The following is a 12,247-nucleotide window of genomic DNA, read 5'->3' as shown; positions in this document are numbered from 1 at the left end:
CCTCCGAGGTCAGATGTAGTAGCTGATCTTATACACCAATCCAACGCAGCTTGATAATAATTTTTAAAGTGAGGAAGTTCAAGACCACCTTCTTGAATGTAAATTCTCAAGTTTGGTTCGAGGTTTCTTGCCAGACCAAACAAAAAAAAATGTAGCATTTGGTCTAAATCATGAAAAACGTGGAAGAAACTTTAACTAATACATTTGAAAAAACAAAAACAAAAAGAAGTAAAATCATCATTTTTAGCAACTCTTCCTATTAAAGAGAGTGGTAAGACCTGCCACTGTTTTAAGAGATTTCTCGCCTTGGAGAGTGTAGATTCATAATTGAGTTGATATAACTACGAAAAATCATGTGACACATAAACCCCTAAGTATCTGATTGAACCGGTCGTACAGACTTGGCAGCGCATATCCAATGGAAGAATATGATCCAAACAATTAAAAAGCAAAATCTCGGATTTGAAATGATTGATTTTTATAACCCCCCAAATCTGATTTAAAAAAAAAAAAATGTAAAGACATCCAAGATATTTTGCTTTTTTGCAGCCAGATATATAATTATGTCATCTGCAAAAAGCATAAGCTTGGGGGGTCTGGACAAGGGTGGTTTGATTTGTGGATCTTTCGTAGCAAAGAGACAAGCAGCTCTATAAATAATGCAAAAAGCACAGGTGACATCGGGCATCCTTGTCGAGTGTCCCATCTAATTTGTAGTGATCCTACAGTTTAGGGGTTGATTATGATCTTTGCTTCAACATTTAGATCATGTCTGGCTTATACCAATCTATTTTTCGAGTTCTGAAAATAATCGATTATGTATCTATAAACTGCTTGATCGAAATCACGCTGTAGAGCCATAGCAGTCATCCTCCTTAATTTAGATACATTGGCCTTGTAAGATAATATCTCTCCCCTATTAAAAGCCTTGCAAGCTTCCCAGATAGACATATAAGAGGCAGATCCCTTATTTATTTCTCAAAAATCCTTAATTTAATCCACATACTCATGCCCCATTCTTCCTCGGTTAATAACGTTTTGTCTAAAGTCCATTGAGTATATTCTTGCCTAGCAAGATTGACTTTGATCTCTATCACTGGAATCGAATGTTCGGAATATGGCTTTGCAAGAATATAAGTCTTGCCTCGTTCCCAGTGGTGTGAGATTTTAAAAAAATCAATTCTAGAAGCAGAATTTAATCCAGGACATTTTCATTTACAAGTTCTTACTGAGGCGTTTGCGCCTCCACGGGAACACGGCACGGCCCTTCAAGTGGTGGCACCCCACAGTTTGACCATTGGGAGCACTGTGCACTAGTTTGATATTGTCACAGATCTACAATAGTGAGTTTAGGTCTTCATATTCCTTATAATAGCTTATTCTTTTTCCAGAGAGCACTGGAAATGTGGTAGGAGATGACTTGATGCACAACTCCCTGCACAGAGTTTACATCAATTTCTCAATTTGCCTTCTTTTACTATTTGCTTATGCTAACGCACCTGTTATGTTCCTAAATGTTGGAGCTGATTCATGCCTTATGATAAAACGTTATATTATGGATTTTATGCTAGAGTTTAGAACAGAGGAGTCCCTTACATGTTGATCCAACAACGGCATATATATCTTTCTCTTTCTTGCCAAACTTCAGTGCCAATGTACTATGTTTAATCATCTTTGAGGCCTGGTATGCAGTTTACAAATACTTGAGATTTCATAAGGGTTGTTACTGGCGCTGTCTTTTGAGATGAAATCAGAGTTGTTAGGTATGATGTCATGAGCAATGCATGTGTGGGCATACGTCATGGTCTACAACGTTTTTAATATATATGCATATTTATGCTGACTCTGAAAATAAACATGGCCCAATAACACAGTTATTGGAACGACTTGCACTAATAAGCACAGATACACACATTTGTTAGTACAGTGCAAAGGTCAAATTTCATTTTAGCACCATAGTACAGTGTAACCGATCGCGAAAATAATGTTTATTCTATCACATATTACATTTTAGAATCTGTTTATAGAAGAAAACAGCTGGAGCAATCCTCACAAATCCTAGATATTTTGCTTCTAACTCACTACACAAACTTATTGCTCTGGTTATGGCTAAGTGTACGTGTTTAAAATTAATGCACATAAGACAACATCTTTGCAGAAACCATATAAGCAGATGCAGAGTCTACTGTAATATCGATTATCATTGTAGGCGGGGGCATTAAGATACCCTCGAGCCTTCACCTCCAATGAATCATGGCCACTCTGCAAGGTCTGAAAAATCCACAAAATATCGTCAAGTGAACTGAACTCTTCTTCACGATGGTACTGTTAATATGCATAATCACAAGGTATTATAAAACAAAGACAAATGCATGCTTTTTATACATGTTCTTATTCACACTCTTTATGAAAAATGTCGCCACTTACTGATATGATTTGATCTCCCCTCTGCAGCTCTCCACTGAGATCTGCTGGTCCTCCTGCTAAAATGAAGGAGATGAAAATTCCCTCTCCATCTTCGCCTCCAACAATGTTGAACCCAAGTCCTGTAGACCCTTTGTGCAAGATTACTTTTCGAGGTTCCCTAGGGAAGCAAATTATATTGACTTGAGTTTTGCAAATGAATACTATTTGTCTCTGTATCATATCAAATGAAATCCAACCAAAGTAACTTTATTCGGTTCATAGCATTGATAAGCCATAAAAGCACAGCATCTTAAAAGTATCCATCATTATACAGAGAGCAAAGATAAAACGGGTCAGACCTCCATTCCCACTGAATAATTGATCCACACGAGGTAATAAAGTACATTATTCCTGAGTAAAATGCAAGTAATTAAAATAAAATCAATCACATTCTTAAAAAGATTTCTAAGTTCCCAGATGGATTTTCTAGTAACCCTGGGTGTAAACTCCATTCCGCCAGCGGAGTCTGCGGACATTTGCCCACTCCGTGCTCTGCTGGGAACGCACATTATAGGGCTAAACTCTGACTTTGCAGCGGAGCGGAGGTAGCCAGTCCGCCCCCCCTGCAATAGGCTCCCTGCCTCCACCCCCTTAATAAAAAATAGTTACAAACTAATTTAAAATGAAATAAAAACACACTTACCTGTACTGCGGCGTCCCCAGGCAGGCTGCCCTCCTCTTCCTCGCCATCTCTCTCCTACATGGGACGTACATCTTGAGAGAACTGTGCATGTGGACATGCGTGCCCTTGAGCATATCTCACAAGACGTCTTACGAGAAATGGGCTGGGTGCGCTCAGGTCTCTCAAGATGTACGTCCCACATAGGAAAGAGACAGCGAGGAAGAGGAGGACAGCTCGGGGATGCCGCAGTACAGGTAAGTGTGTTTTTATTAAATTTTAAATTAATGTGTAACTGTTTTTCATTGGGGGGGGGGTGGAGGCGGGTGGCGGAGCGGAGGTCCACTGAGTTTTACCCCAAATCCTTGGTCCTCCGCATAGTCTCACTACACCAGCTCCGCCTGGGGTTAGTTTCTAGCTAAAGTGCAAGCAATAGGCAACCATCGTTCTCAGTCTTAACAATTAATTTCATCTCGCTTTCAAGAGGGGCAGTCAACGTGCAGAACTCATGCAAACTGTCTAACAATGTTTTCTTCACCAAAATAGCCTCATATTCCAAAACCCAGTATTTATGCATGCCAATAACAATCGTGCTCTTTCACATTTTCCTTTTGTTGTCACATTCTTCTTTCAGTAGAAGGCTAAAATTAATCATATGTGGATTTAATATGAAAATATTTTTGTCTTCTTTTAAAGAGTTATTATTTGATGTTCCAATGTTTAATGATTATCAATAAGTGTGTCCATAGAACATTTGCTAGCTACAGTATTCAAGACCATTTAGGTCTGCTCTGAAACAAAATACACCACTTTAAAAAAATACATAAAAAACAGATCTTAAAATGTGTCTTAAGAAAATTAGAGAAGGGTTAAGTAATGCTGGGAAATTGCCTTTGGAGATCAGACTTTCTATTTGACCAAGTGCAGTTATGAGGTCAACAAACTGATACCAATATCAGCCTCATCTACTGGAGCTCGCAACTTTAGTGGTGCAATGTTGGATTTGGCCCTTTTTGCAGGGTTATCCCCAACCTTTTGCTTCTTTCTTCTATTTTTTCCTGACCTGTTGTTGTTGGTTATAGGACTCTGGGCACTTTACCACTGCTTATCAGTGCTAAAGGGCATATGTTCTCCGTGTAATTTGTGAACATGATTGGTTATCCATGATTGGTATGTTTTATTCACTGATAAAGAGTACTGAGTGTGCCAGGGCCAATAAATCAAATGCTACTAGTGGGCCTGCAGCACTGCTTGAGCCACCCACATGAATAGCTCTGAAAAGGTATCTCAGACCTGCCATTGCAGTGTCTGTGCGCACTTTGTTAACTGACATGTCGACCTGGCAAGTGCACCCACTTTCCAGGCCCTAACTTCACCTTTTCTTAGATGTAAGGCACACCTATGGTATGCCCAAGGTACCCCAATGGGCAGGGTGCAGTGTATGCGAAAGGTAGGACATATACTGGTGTGTGTGACGTCCTGATAGTGAAATACTACCAATTTCGTTTTTCACCATTGAAAAGCTATCTTGCCCCATAGGAAACATGGGAGTTAATTTGTAACATCTTATAAATATAAATTCCCATTGGGACAAGATAGGAAGATAACGTTTTGTCTGCTTGAACTCAGAATATAAAGATGTATCTTTTAGTACAGATGATTTCTATATTGTGTGTTTAAATATAGCACTTTTAGAAAGTAGGCATTTTCTTGCTTAGCCATCCTGTGTGCCTCTGCTGGTTTGTGGATTGACTGGCTTTTGAATGACAGGGGCTGGGGATGTACATTCTCTCAGCTGGCCACAGGGGAGGGAGGGTGTCCTCCCTTTCCTGGATGAGTCAGGGGTTGGCTGAATAGACCAGGGCTGCCTTTAGAGTCGGGAGGAGATTATTTTCTCACACCTTAATGGGACTGGTCGGCCTTGGACAATGCTGTCTCCACCTCCTGCCGGGCAGCAGCACCAGAGAGGACATAACTGGTTTTGGCTGGGCAAAGAGCCTCTCTGCCACCAGAGAACAAAGGAATTTGTGCTACAAAAAGTGGGGCTCAGACCCCTGAACTTTAGACTACTTCTGGAATCAAGAGGAACCGTTGCCAAGAAGAAGAGCTGGAGAAAGTGGAGGAGGAGTACTGCCTCTTTGCTGTGTGCAGTCTGGGGTTAGACTACAGTAGCTGTTTCTTGCCATGGAAAGGACAATGACTTTGCTGTGTGCTGTGTCCCCCTGCTTGAGGAAGATTTCCAAGGGCTTGAGTAGAGTTTGCCTCCTGTTCTGAAGTCTTGGGGATACAAAGACTTTACCTGCAGCTCCCCTGAACTTCCTTGCTGGGAGTTCTGAGCTGCCAAGAGGTGCCTGTGACTCTGGAGTTTATTCCTGCTGTTGGGAGCTGGAAAAGCAACTCAACTACAAGAAAATCAACGCATCACTCATCTTGTGTCTGTTTTCCGACGCAGCACCACTGTGCAAGAATAATCTCCATGCATCGCCACCCCGCTGCCGCAACTGACGCTCCACCTGTTGCCTGTGCAAGAACCGACACATCGAGGGATCGTGGCTGAAGAAACTGACACAGCGCCGCTCGATGCCGACGCATCCTGGATTTCCACACATCATACCTGTGTGGCAACTTTTCCCGATGCATCATCCGTGGATCAGAACCTTCTTGGAATCGACGCATCACTTCCCCCTACAGGCCAGATTTGACACATCATTTCTCCTGCGTGCAGCAGAACTGTCCCATCGCTTCCCCAGGGTCTCAGAAACTGAAGCATCTCTTTCTTTTTCAACGTTTCCCATCTCTGAGACTGTTTGGCCTTGTGAATTTTGTCGCAACTACAGGTACTTTTAGAGAAATCATGCATCCATAGTTTTCTATAGACCTAATTGTTTAAAACATTTTTTTAAAGTCATATTCTTATTACATGTATGTTGTATTGTTGTTGTTTTGGTCTTGTTGAGTTTAGATACAGATGCTTTATTTTTCTAAACTGGTGTGGTGTCCATTTGTGGTGTATTCACTGTATTACTGTGTGTTTTGAGTACAAATACTTTACACTTTGCCTTTGGGATAAGTCTGTCTGCTCGTGTCAATATACCCAGGGGGTGCGCAGGGGTTGTCTAAAGTGTGTATCCCCTTACCCTGACTAGAAGCAAGGGTCCCTATTTGGACAAAGGTACCTACCTCTGCCAACTAGAGACCCCCATTTCTAACATGCAGTCTTTATTCCTGCTCATCAGATGTAACGTAACTCCATGAAAATCCTTATATTATTGTTATAAACTCAAACGTAGGAGACAAGGATGGTAGCAGTAGTAATATGTAACAAATTAGTGTGTTTACGTGTGGCTGTGACTTTCTCCACCCATATTGCTACAAGGTAAGAGTCAACAAAAGTTTTCTCAATGCTTCCACGGTATGCGAGGTTCATCTTTGTCTGACAAGAAGACTAGTGGGGAAGGCATATTGGTCACCACCATTGCAGCAGATACACAATGATGCACAGTACAGGAATAACAGATTGCTGGTAAAATGTGCAGATCACTGTATCTTATATCAATTTAATACTGAGACCAATTATAAGTAACACATCGCAAAGGTAACGAAATGATCACTGATGGCCTATAATGAAAGAATGGATTATAATAGATAAATGCTTAAGGAACGCTTCCTCCTAAAACGGCAGATTTGCATGCACAAATAATCTGAATATATTGTCTCCAGACTTTAATTCCTCTTTGAAGTAGCTTTTTCTCTCCCGGCAAATCCTTCAAAGTGTGCACATCACTGAATGTATGTCAATGATAATCTGTATATACACAAGTGTGCGTATCATTGAACCTTAAAGATGATACTAGTAGTGCCATGCTCCCAAATGCTGCAATCCGCTGACTAGCGTTCCCCTGAACGGTTACGCATCACTGGCAGACATGCTGAATAAAGTGTGCGCATCACTGAATGTCGTGCAACAGCCAATCCCAGCTAAAGTCTTTTGTTGGTGCATGTAGAACAAAGTGTGCACGCAGGGCCGGACTGGCTACCAGGCAGTTGTGTGTGCTGCCGAGCAGGAAGATGATTTCGTTGATGGGGACCTGTGTGTGCAAAACGAAATTCGTTTTGCTTTTTTTATTTCAAAGCGCACGCAGGTCCCCATCAACGAAATAAGCCCATACCACGGATAAATCATCCCCCTGCTAGGCAGCACACAAAACTGCCCGGTAGCCAGTCCGGCCCTGTGTGCACGTCACTGCAAACCGTGCAGTAGCCATTCCCAAGGCTCCTGCTGCACATGTCACATAGCACAAGGCGTGCCAGTCACTGTAGGCCGCTCTGTAGCACTAAGACAGCACGCGCATGCTTCTCTAGCACCGGCTTTCATGAGGGCAATGTGGCACACAGACCTGGAGAGATACCACGCACCAGTAAATTGCAAGTTCAAAGGATTTCAAAAGAATTTCCTCTCAAAGTAAATTTGAATCACATACAGCGTACACTGTCCCTCAAAGTTTGAATTTGGCAGGCAATCTTCGATGCCACACTCAATCCTTTGCATGATTAATGGCAATTACCTTTACATAAAATGAGTTGCTCCACTCCTTTAAGGAAAATGTTGCCTTCGCATGCACAGGCATTTTTTTCAATGCCCATAAAGCACCTTTCCAGCTTTACTTGGTAACCCTGATAGGGAAAACTGCGCCAATACTAGGGTGACACACTGTCACTGGAACCAAGCAATACCTGGCTGATGAGCCCTATCCAGGGTGAAACCTGTCCTGTCTTCCTTGTGTCTCAGTTGAGAGAGACCTAGCAGTTCGGGCTGGACTGTTCCCATTGCAGCAGGACCAAGAGAGATTTTCATTTTCATTTGACTGCGTCCAAATTGAGGTGTCATGGTGTGCAAAATAATGATCAACTAGGATACGGCCCTGCGTAATTACCAGTGGCATTCCATCCATCACTTTTTGTACACTTTCTGGGCATGGAAGCAGGGAGAAGAAGCCGTGGAGAATTTAATCCGGGGGAGCTACAATCAGGTCCAGTCATGGAGCACCAAATCATATTATAATCTTATGGAAAATCTGAGGACAGAAAGACATTGAATCCGAGTAGGAGAATGACCGGCTCAGTGGTTCCACACACCAGTTTTCCCTCACCGGCAGAAAAGTAGCCGTATGAGACAAAAAAGTTGTCCTCTCCCAAAATATCGATCGGGACAGAGGACTACTAAAGATGCCATGCATTGGACCGTGGAACCTCCTAGATGGTTTACGTGGGTCTTCATGGCGTGATTTTCTGTACTGATCTGGACTGCTTCACCCCTGACCCAAGGGGCAAAAGTCAACAGAGCTTTGCGAACATCTGCCAACTACTTCCAGTTCAAAGATATCATGAACTCCAATAAAGTCCAAAGAGCCTGGGTTGATTGATTTATTGATTCTCCAACATTGCTCCCCAACCTAGAGCACTGTCATCCGTTGTTATTGTCAGAGGGAGGGGAGGATTCAACAGTACTCCTTGTGCCAGATTTGATGTATTGAGCTGCCACTGCAGTTTCTGATAAATCAGATGCAGCATCAGGACAAAGAGGTCACAGTTCTGAGACATCAGGTCCAAAAGGAAAGACGGTTGTAGACTAGGTCATACAGATGCATGTGAGCCCAGGGCAGTAGTAAAAAAGCAGCTGCTACGTCGTTCCACACCCTCTACCTGTAGTGTCCACACTGCAGCTCGAAGATACACCACAAGGAGAGACACAGGTTGTGTTATTCTACTTTCTTTATTGATGGGTATCGTAGCTGGTTACAGGCATGTCTGCCCTGCTTGCAGTCCTGGTCAGTCTGTTCTTCTTCCTGTCTCTAACCGGATGTGGTGTCCGGTGACCTGGTCACCTCCCTAATGACCAACAGGGTCCTAATGTCCTCCCGTCCTGTCGCCCTATCTGTCGGGTCACGACACTACCATAGCAGTCCAGGAGATTCTTCAAACCATCCATTAACTTCTGTTGCCACAGGGGGTTAAGTAATACTTTCCTCACTTTTGTAATGACCCGGGCACTAATAAACTGGATCTCTTGAAAAGGACCAAAGTGATATTTTCTGAAACTAAGCATGAAACCATGATCTTTCAGGCAGACCACCTGGATGGCTTCTTGACCCTTAGAAACAACAGAGGAGGCACACATTAACCAATCATCCAAATAGGAGAAAACAAACAGACCTAACGAATGGAGGTTCCCTGCCAAAGGTGCCAGAGTCTTAGTAAAAACCTTGAGAGCTGAAGCAAGGCCAGAGGGAAGGTCACAGATTTGAAAGTGCTGTCAAGTGTAAAGATTCTCAGATGCTTCTGGGACAGAGAATGAAAATGGAAGTGGAAATAAACATCTAGGAGGTCAATAGATGCAAAAAACATGCCAGAGGAAATTAGAGGTAAAATGTATTCAAACTCACCATCTTGAATCTCTTGTAAAGAATACAGAGATTACGAGAAGCTGTTGTTAACTAAAACATCAGGGAGTAGCATCCTAGTCCTATTTACTGGTCTGGTGCTGAAATAATGGCTCCATTACATAAAAGATCTTGGATCCCCTTGATGAGACCTTAGAACTTCTGAGGATTATAAGGGGAGTTGAAACAAAGAAAACTACCAGAAGAGATTAAATTGTATCTTGAACCCTCAGAAGACAATTGGATGACCCATGCATCTGAAACATCTCTTTCCCAGACTAACAAAACAAAAACGTTATTCTTCCTCCCACTTCCTGATAGCCATGATTTAGGTCTGGCTGCAGGTGCTGGAAAACCTGCTGGTTGTTGCCGGGACTTGTCTCGAAGGGAGTGCAATGCCCACAACTACTTTCATGAAAGGCTTGGTTAGCCCCTTTTGAGGTGGTTGTTTAACCAAAATGCTGCCTAAATTCAAACCCCCTTCCTCTAGGAGGTGATTTAATCTGGAACAGAAGCTTGCAGTCCTCAATTGATTTTTCACGAGATTTTCAAGTTGAGGACCAAAAACCACCATGAGGGGAAGGTGACTAAAGAGAGACTTCCGAGAATTGTTCCCCTTCCACAACCACATGCAGACATGGTGTCTATCCGAGATAACGGAACCAACAAATAAGGGATCAAAAGTTATGTAAGATAGAAATTTGATCTGCTGTTCCATTATCGACAATCTAGCATTTCCATCTTCCCCTGCTGCAGTTCTTCTGCCAATGCTTGGAAGTCGAGAAGGAGGGACTGGACTGTAGAAGTGGCATATGCACTCACTCTAATTACAAAATTAGAGGCCGAGTATCCCTTCTTAACTGCACTGTCCATCTTTTTATCAACCAGATCCAAAGGAGAGGCAGCCTCCAAAATGATTTTGCTGCTCGAGGCCAAACTAGCCAGGAGAGAATCAACCTTTATATTTGTAGGAATTTCCTCCTGAAAGTTCTGAAGCAGGTATTTCTTAGCAAGAAACTTTGAAAATATTAGAGTTCTCTACCTCTGCCAATTCTCTAGCTAAAACCCCTCTAAATAAATTATGAATAGGCAGAACCTCGATTTCCTTTCTCCTGTACTGGGAGAAAAAAAATCATTCTCTTCAGGTTGAGGCACCACAGTAGGAAAGGACAAATGTTCCTTTAGATGGGATAGATCTTCAGGTCTCCAAATGTACTTTCCTCTCCTTTCCTCATCCTCCGAGCCATCAGAGTCCAGGTCTGCCTGAGGAGAGGACCTAAGGACTTTTGCTTAAGACTGGCCTTCTCTTGCCCCAAAAACCGCCTCTACAGCCTTAATAGTCGTCAACTGTAATAAACCCACATCCGCACTGAAATGGTCTATCCTAGAAGAAGGCACAGGAGCAGAACTCTCTTTGCCCGAGATGGACTCAGGAAGATGTTCCTGCTTAGCCACTCATTTTCCCGCCCTTATGCTTGTTTTGATAACCACCAGCAGCAATGAAAGGAAAACAAGTGGATTAAAATATGTGAAAAAGCCAGCAGGCTTCACCCCTCATGCTCTGATGTTGCCAAGCAACAGAGATGTGAAACTTGGAATCCGTAGGCAGGGCCTCCACCCTAACAGAACAAGGCGAAGCAGTCCTGCCAGCTTGCAATAAAATAGGAAATACTTCAGAGGTGGTAGTCTGCCTGGGAAATTATATAAAGGTCGCCTGTGACCATGTAAACAAGCCGAGCACAGGCCGCTAGAGTAGGAGTCCGTTTGGATTGCTGAACGTTAAAAGAAATGGAAACATGATATTTCACAATATCATACCAGGAACTCTATAGTTAATGAAATATTAGAAACAAATTTCGTAGTATGACATTAGAAAAGCGTGCGTTTATATGAACATTGGGAACATTTGTGGTAGTAGGGTAATTCTAACGTTAGCCATTTCTATATAATAATGTTCTTCTTTATATATATATATATATATATTTTTTTAGATGAGACTGGACAGGAGCTTTTATAAGAATTAAAGATAAGGAGAGTAGACACCAGGTCACTTGAATTCACCTAGAATAGCGAGCTGCCACAGACCGAGAAACAGGGACACTTAACCCCATGCGCGCTGCGGGTTTTCCCGCTGTGCGCTGACTTCTTTAAAAAGCCGCGGTTCATGACAAGCTCAGCTCGTCATGAGCGTACGACAGGCGTAACTCATGACGAGCTGAGCTCGTCATGAGCGTGGAAGGGGTTAAAGGTTTGGCACACTAAAGAGGGGCAACCAGGATTAGAGGAGCAGAGACACTTGCGCTGCCAACATTGAGTAGGGAAGGTTTGCCTTGCCGTATATACAGTGGTCATGCGGGATGCCCATTCAGGGCCCGAAGAGTAAACAGGGATTATATTTCCCTGTAAACTGTGGCTCACGATGCATACAAAATTCCGAATTGGGATGTATTTGGCAAAGTATGGTTGGGCCACTGACATCATAGACCTTTTAGTTGGTTTCATGTGTAAATAAGCTGTATATTTGTACATATGTATGTATAATCATGGATTGAATGTGGAGTAACATTTTATTACATTGGACTCCCTACACACTAATAAATGGCCACCAGAATCACACGATGAAAGCTTGACCTAATTGTCCCTCATCGGTTTTATTGTAACAGCCCAAAAAAAAAAAAATAATAATAATAAATTCATGTAATGAGCTTTATTTGTAAATAAA

General features: G+C 42.4%; 1 protein-coding gene across 1 annotated transcript in view; it reads right to left on the bottom strand.

Moving 5' to 3' along the window:
* The window catches only part of LOC144773448 (disks large homolog 2-like), an 843,812-nt gene that overhangs the window by 53,197 nt on the left and 778,368 nt on the right, over nucleotides 1–12,247 (bottom strand). The window contains exon 10 of the mRNA XM_078658478.1: nucleotides 2,428–2,584. Within this exon, the coding sequence (XP_078514604.1) occupies nucleotides 2,428–2,584 (157 nt within the window). The remainder of the gene's footprint in view (nucleotides 1–2,427; nucleotides 2,585–12,247) is intronic.

The sequence above is a fragment of the Lissotriton helveticus genome, chromosome 8 (assembly GCF_964261635.1).
Source record: "Lissotriton helveticus chromosome 8, aLisHel1.1, whole genome shotgun sequence".
In the NCBI taxonomy this organism is placed as follows: Eukaryota; Metazoa; Chordata; class Amphibia; order Caudata; family Salamandridae; genus Lissotriton; species Lissotriton helveticus.
This window is presented reverse-complemented; position numbering and strand designations above follow the sequence as displayed.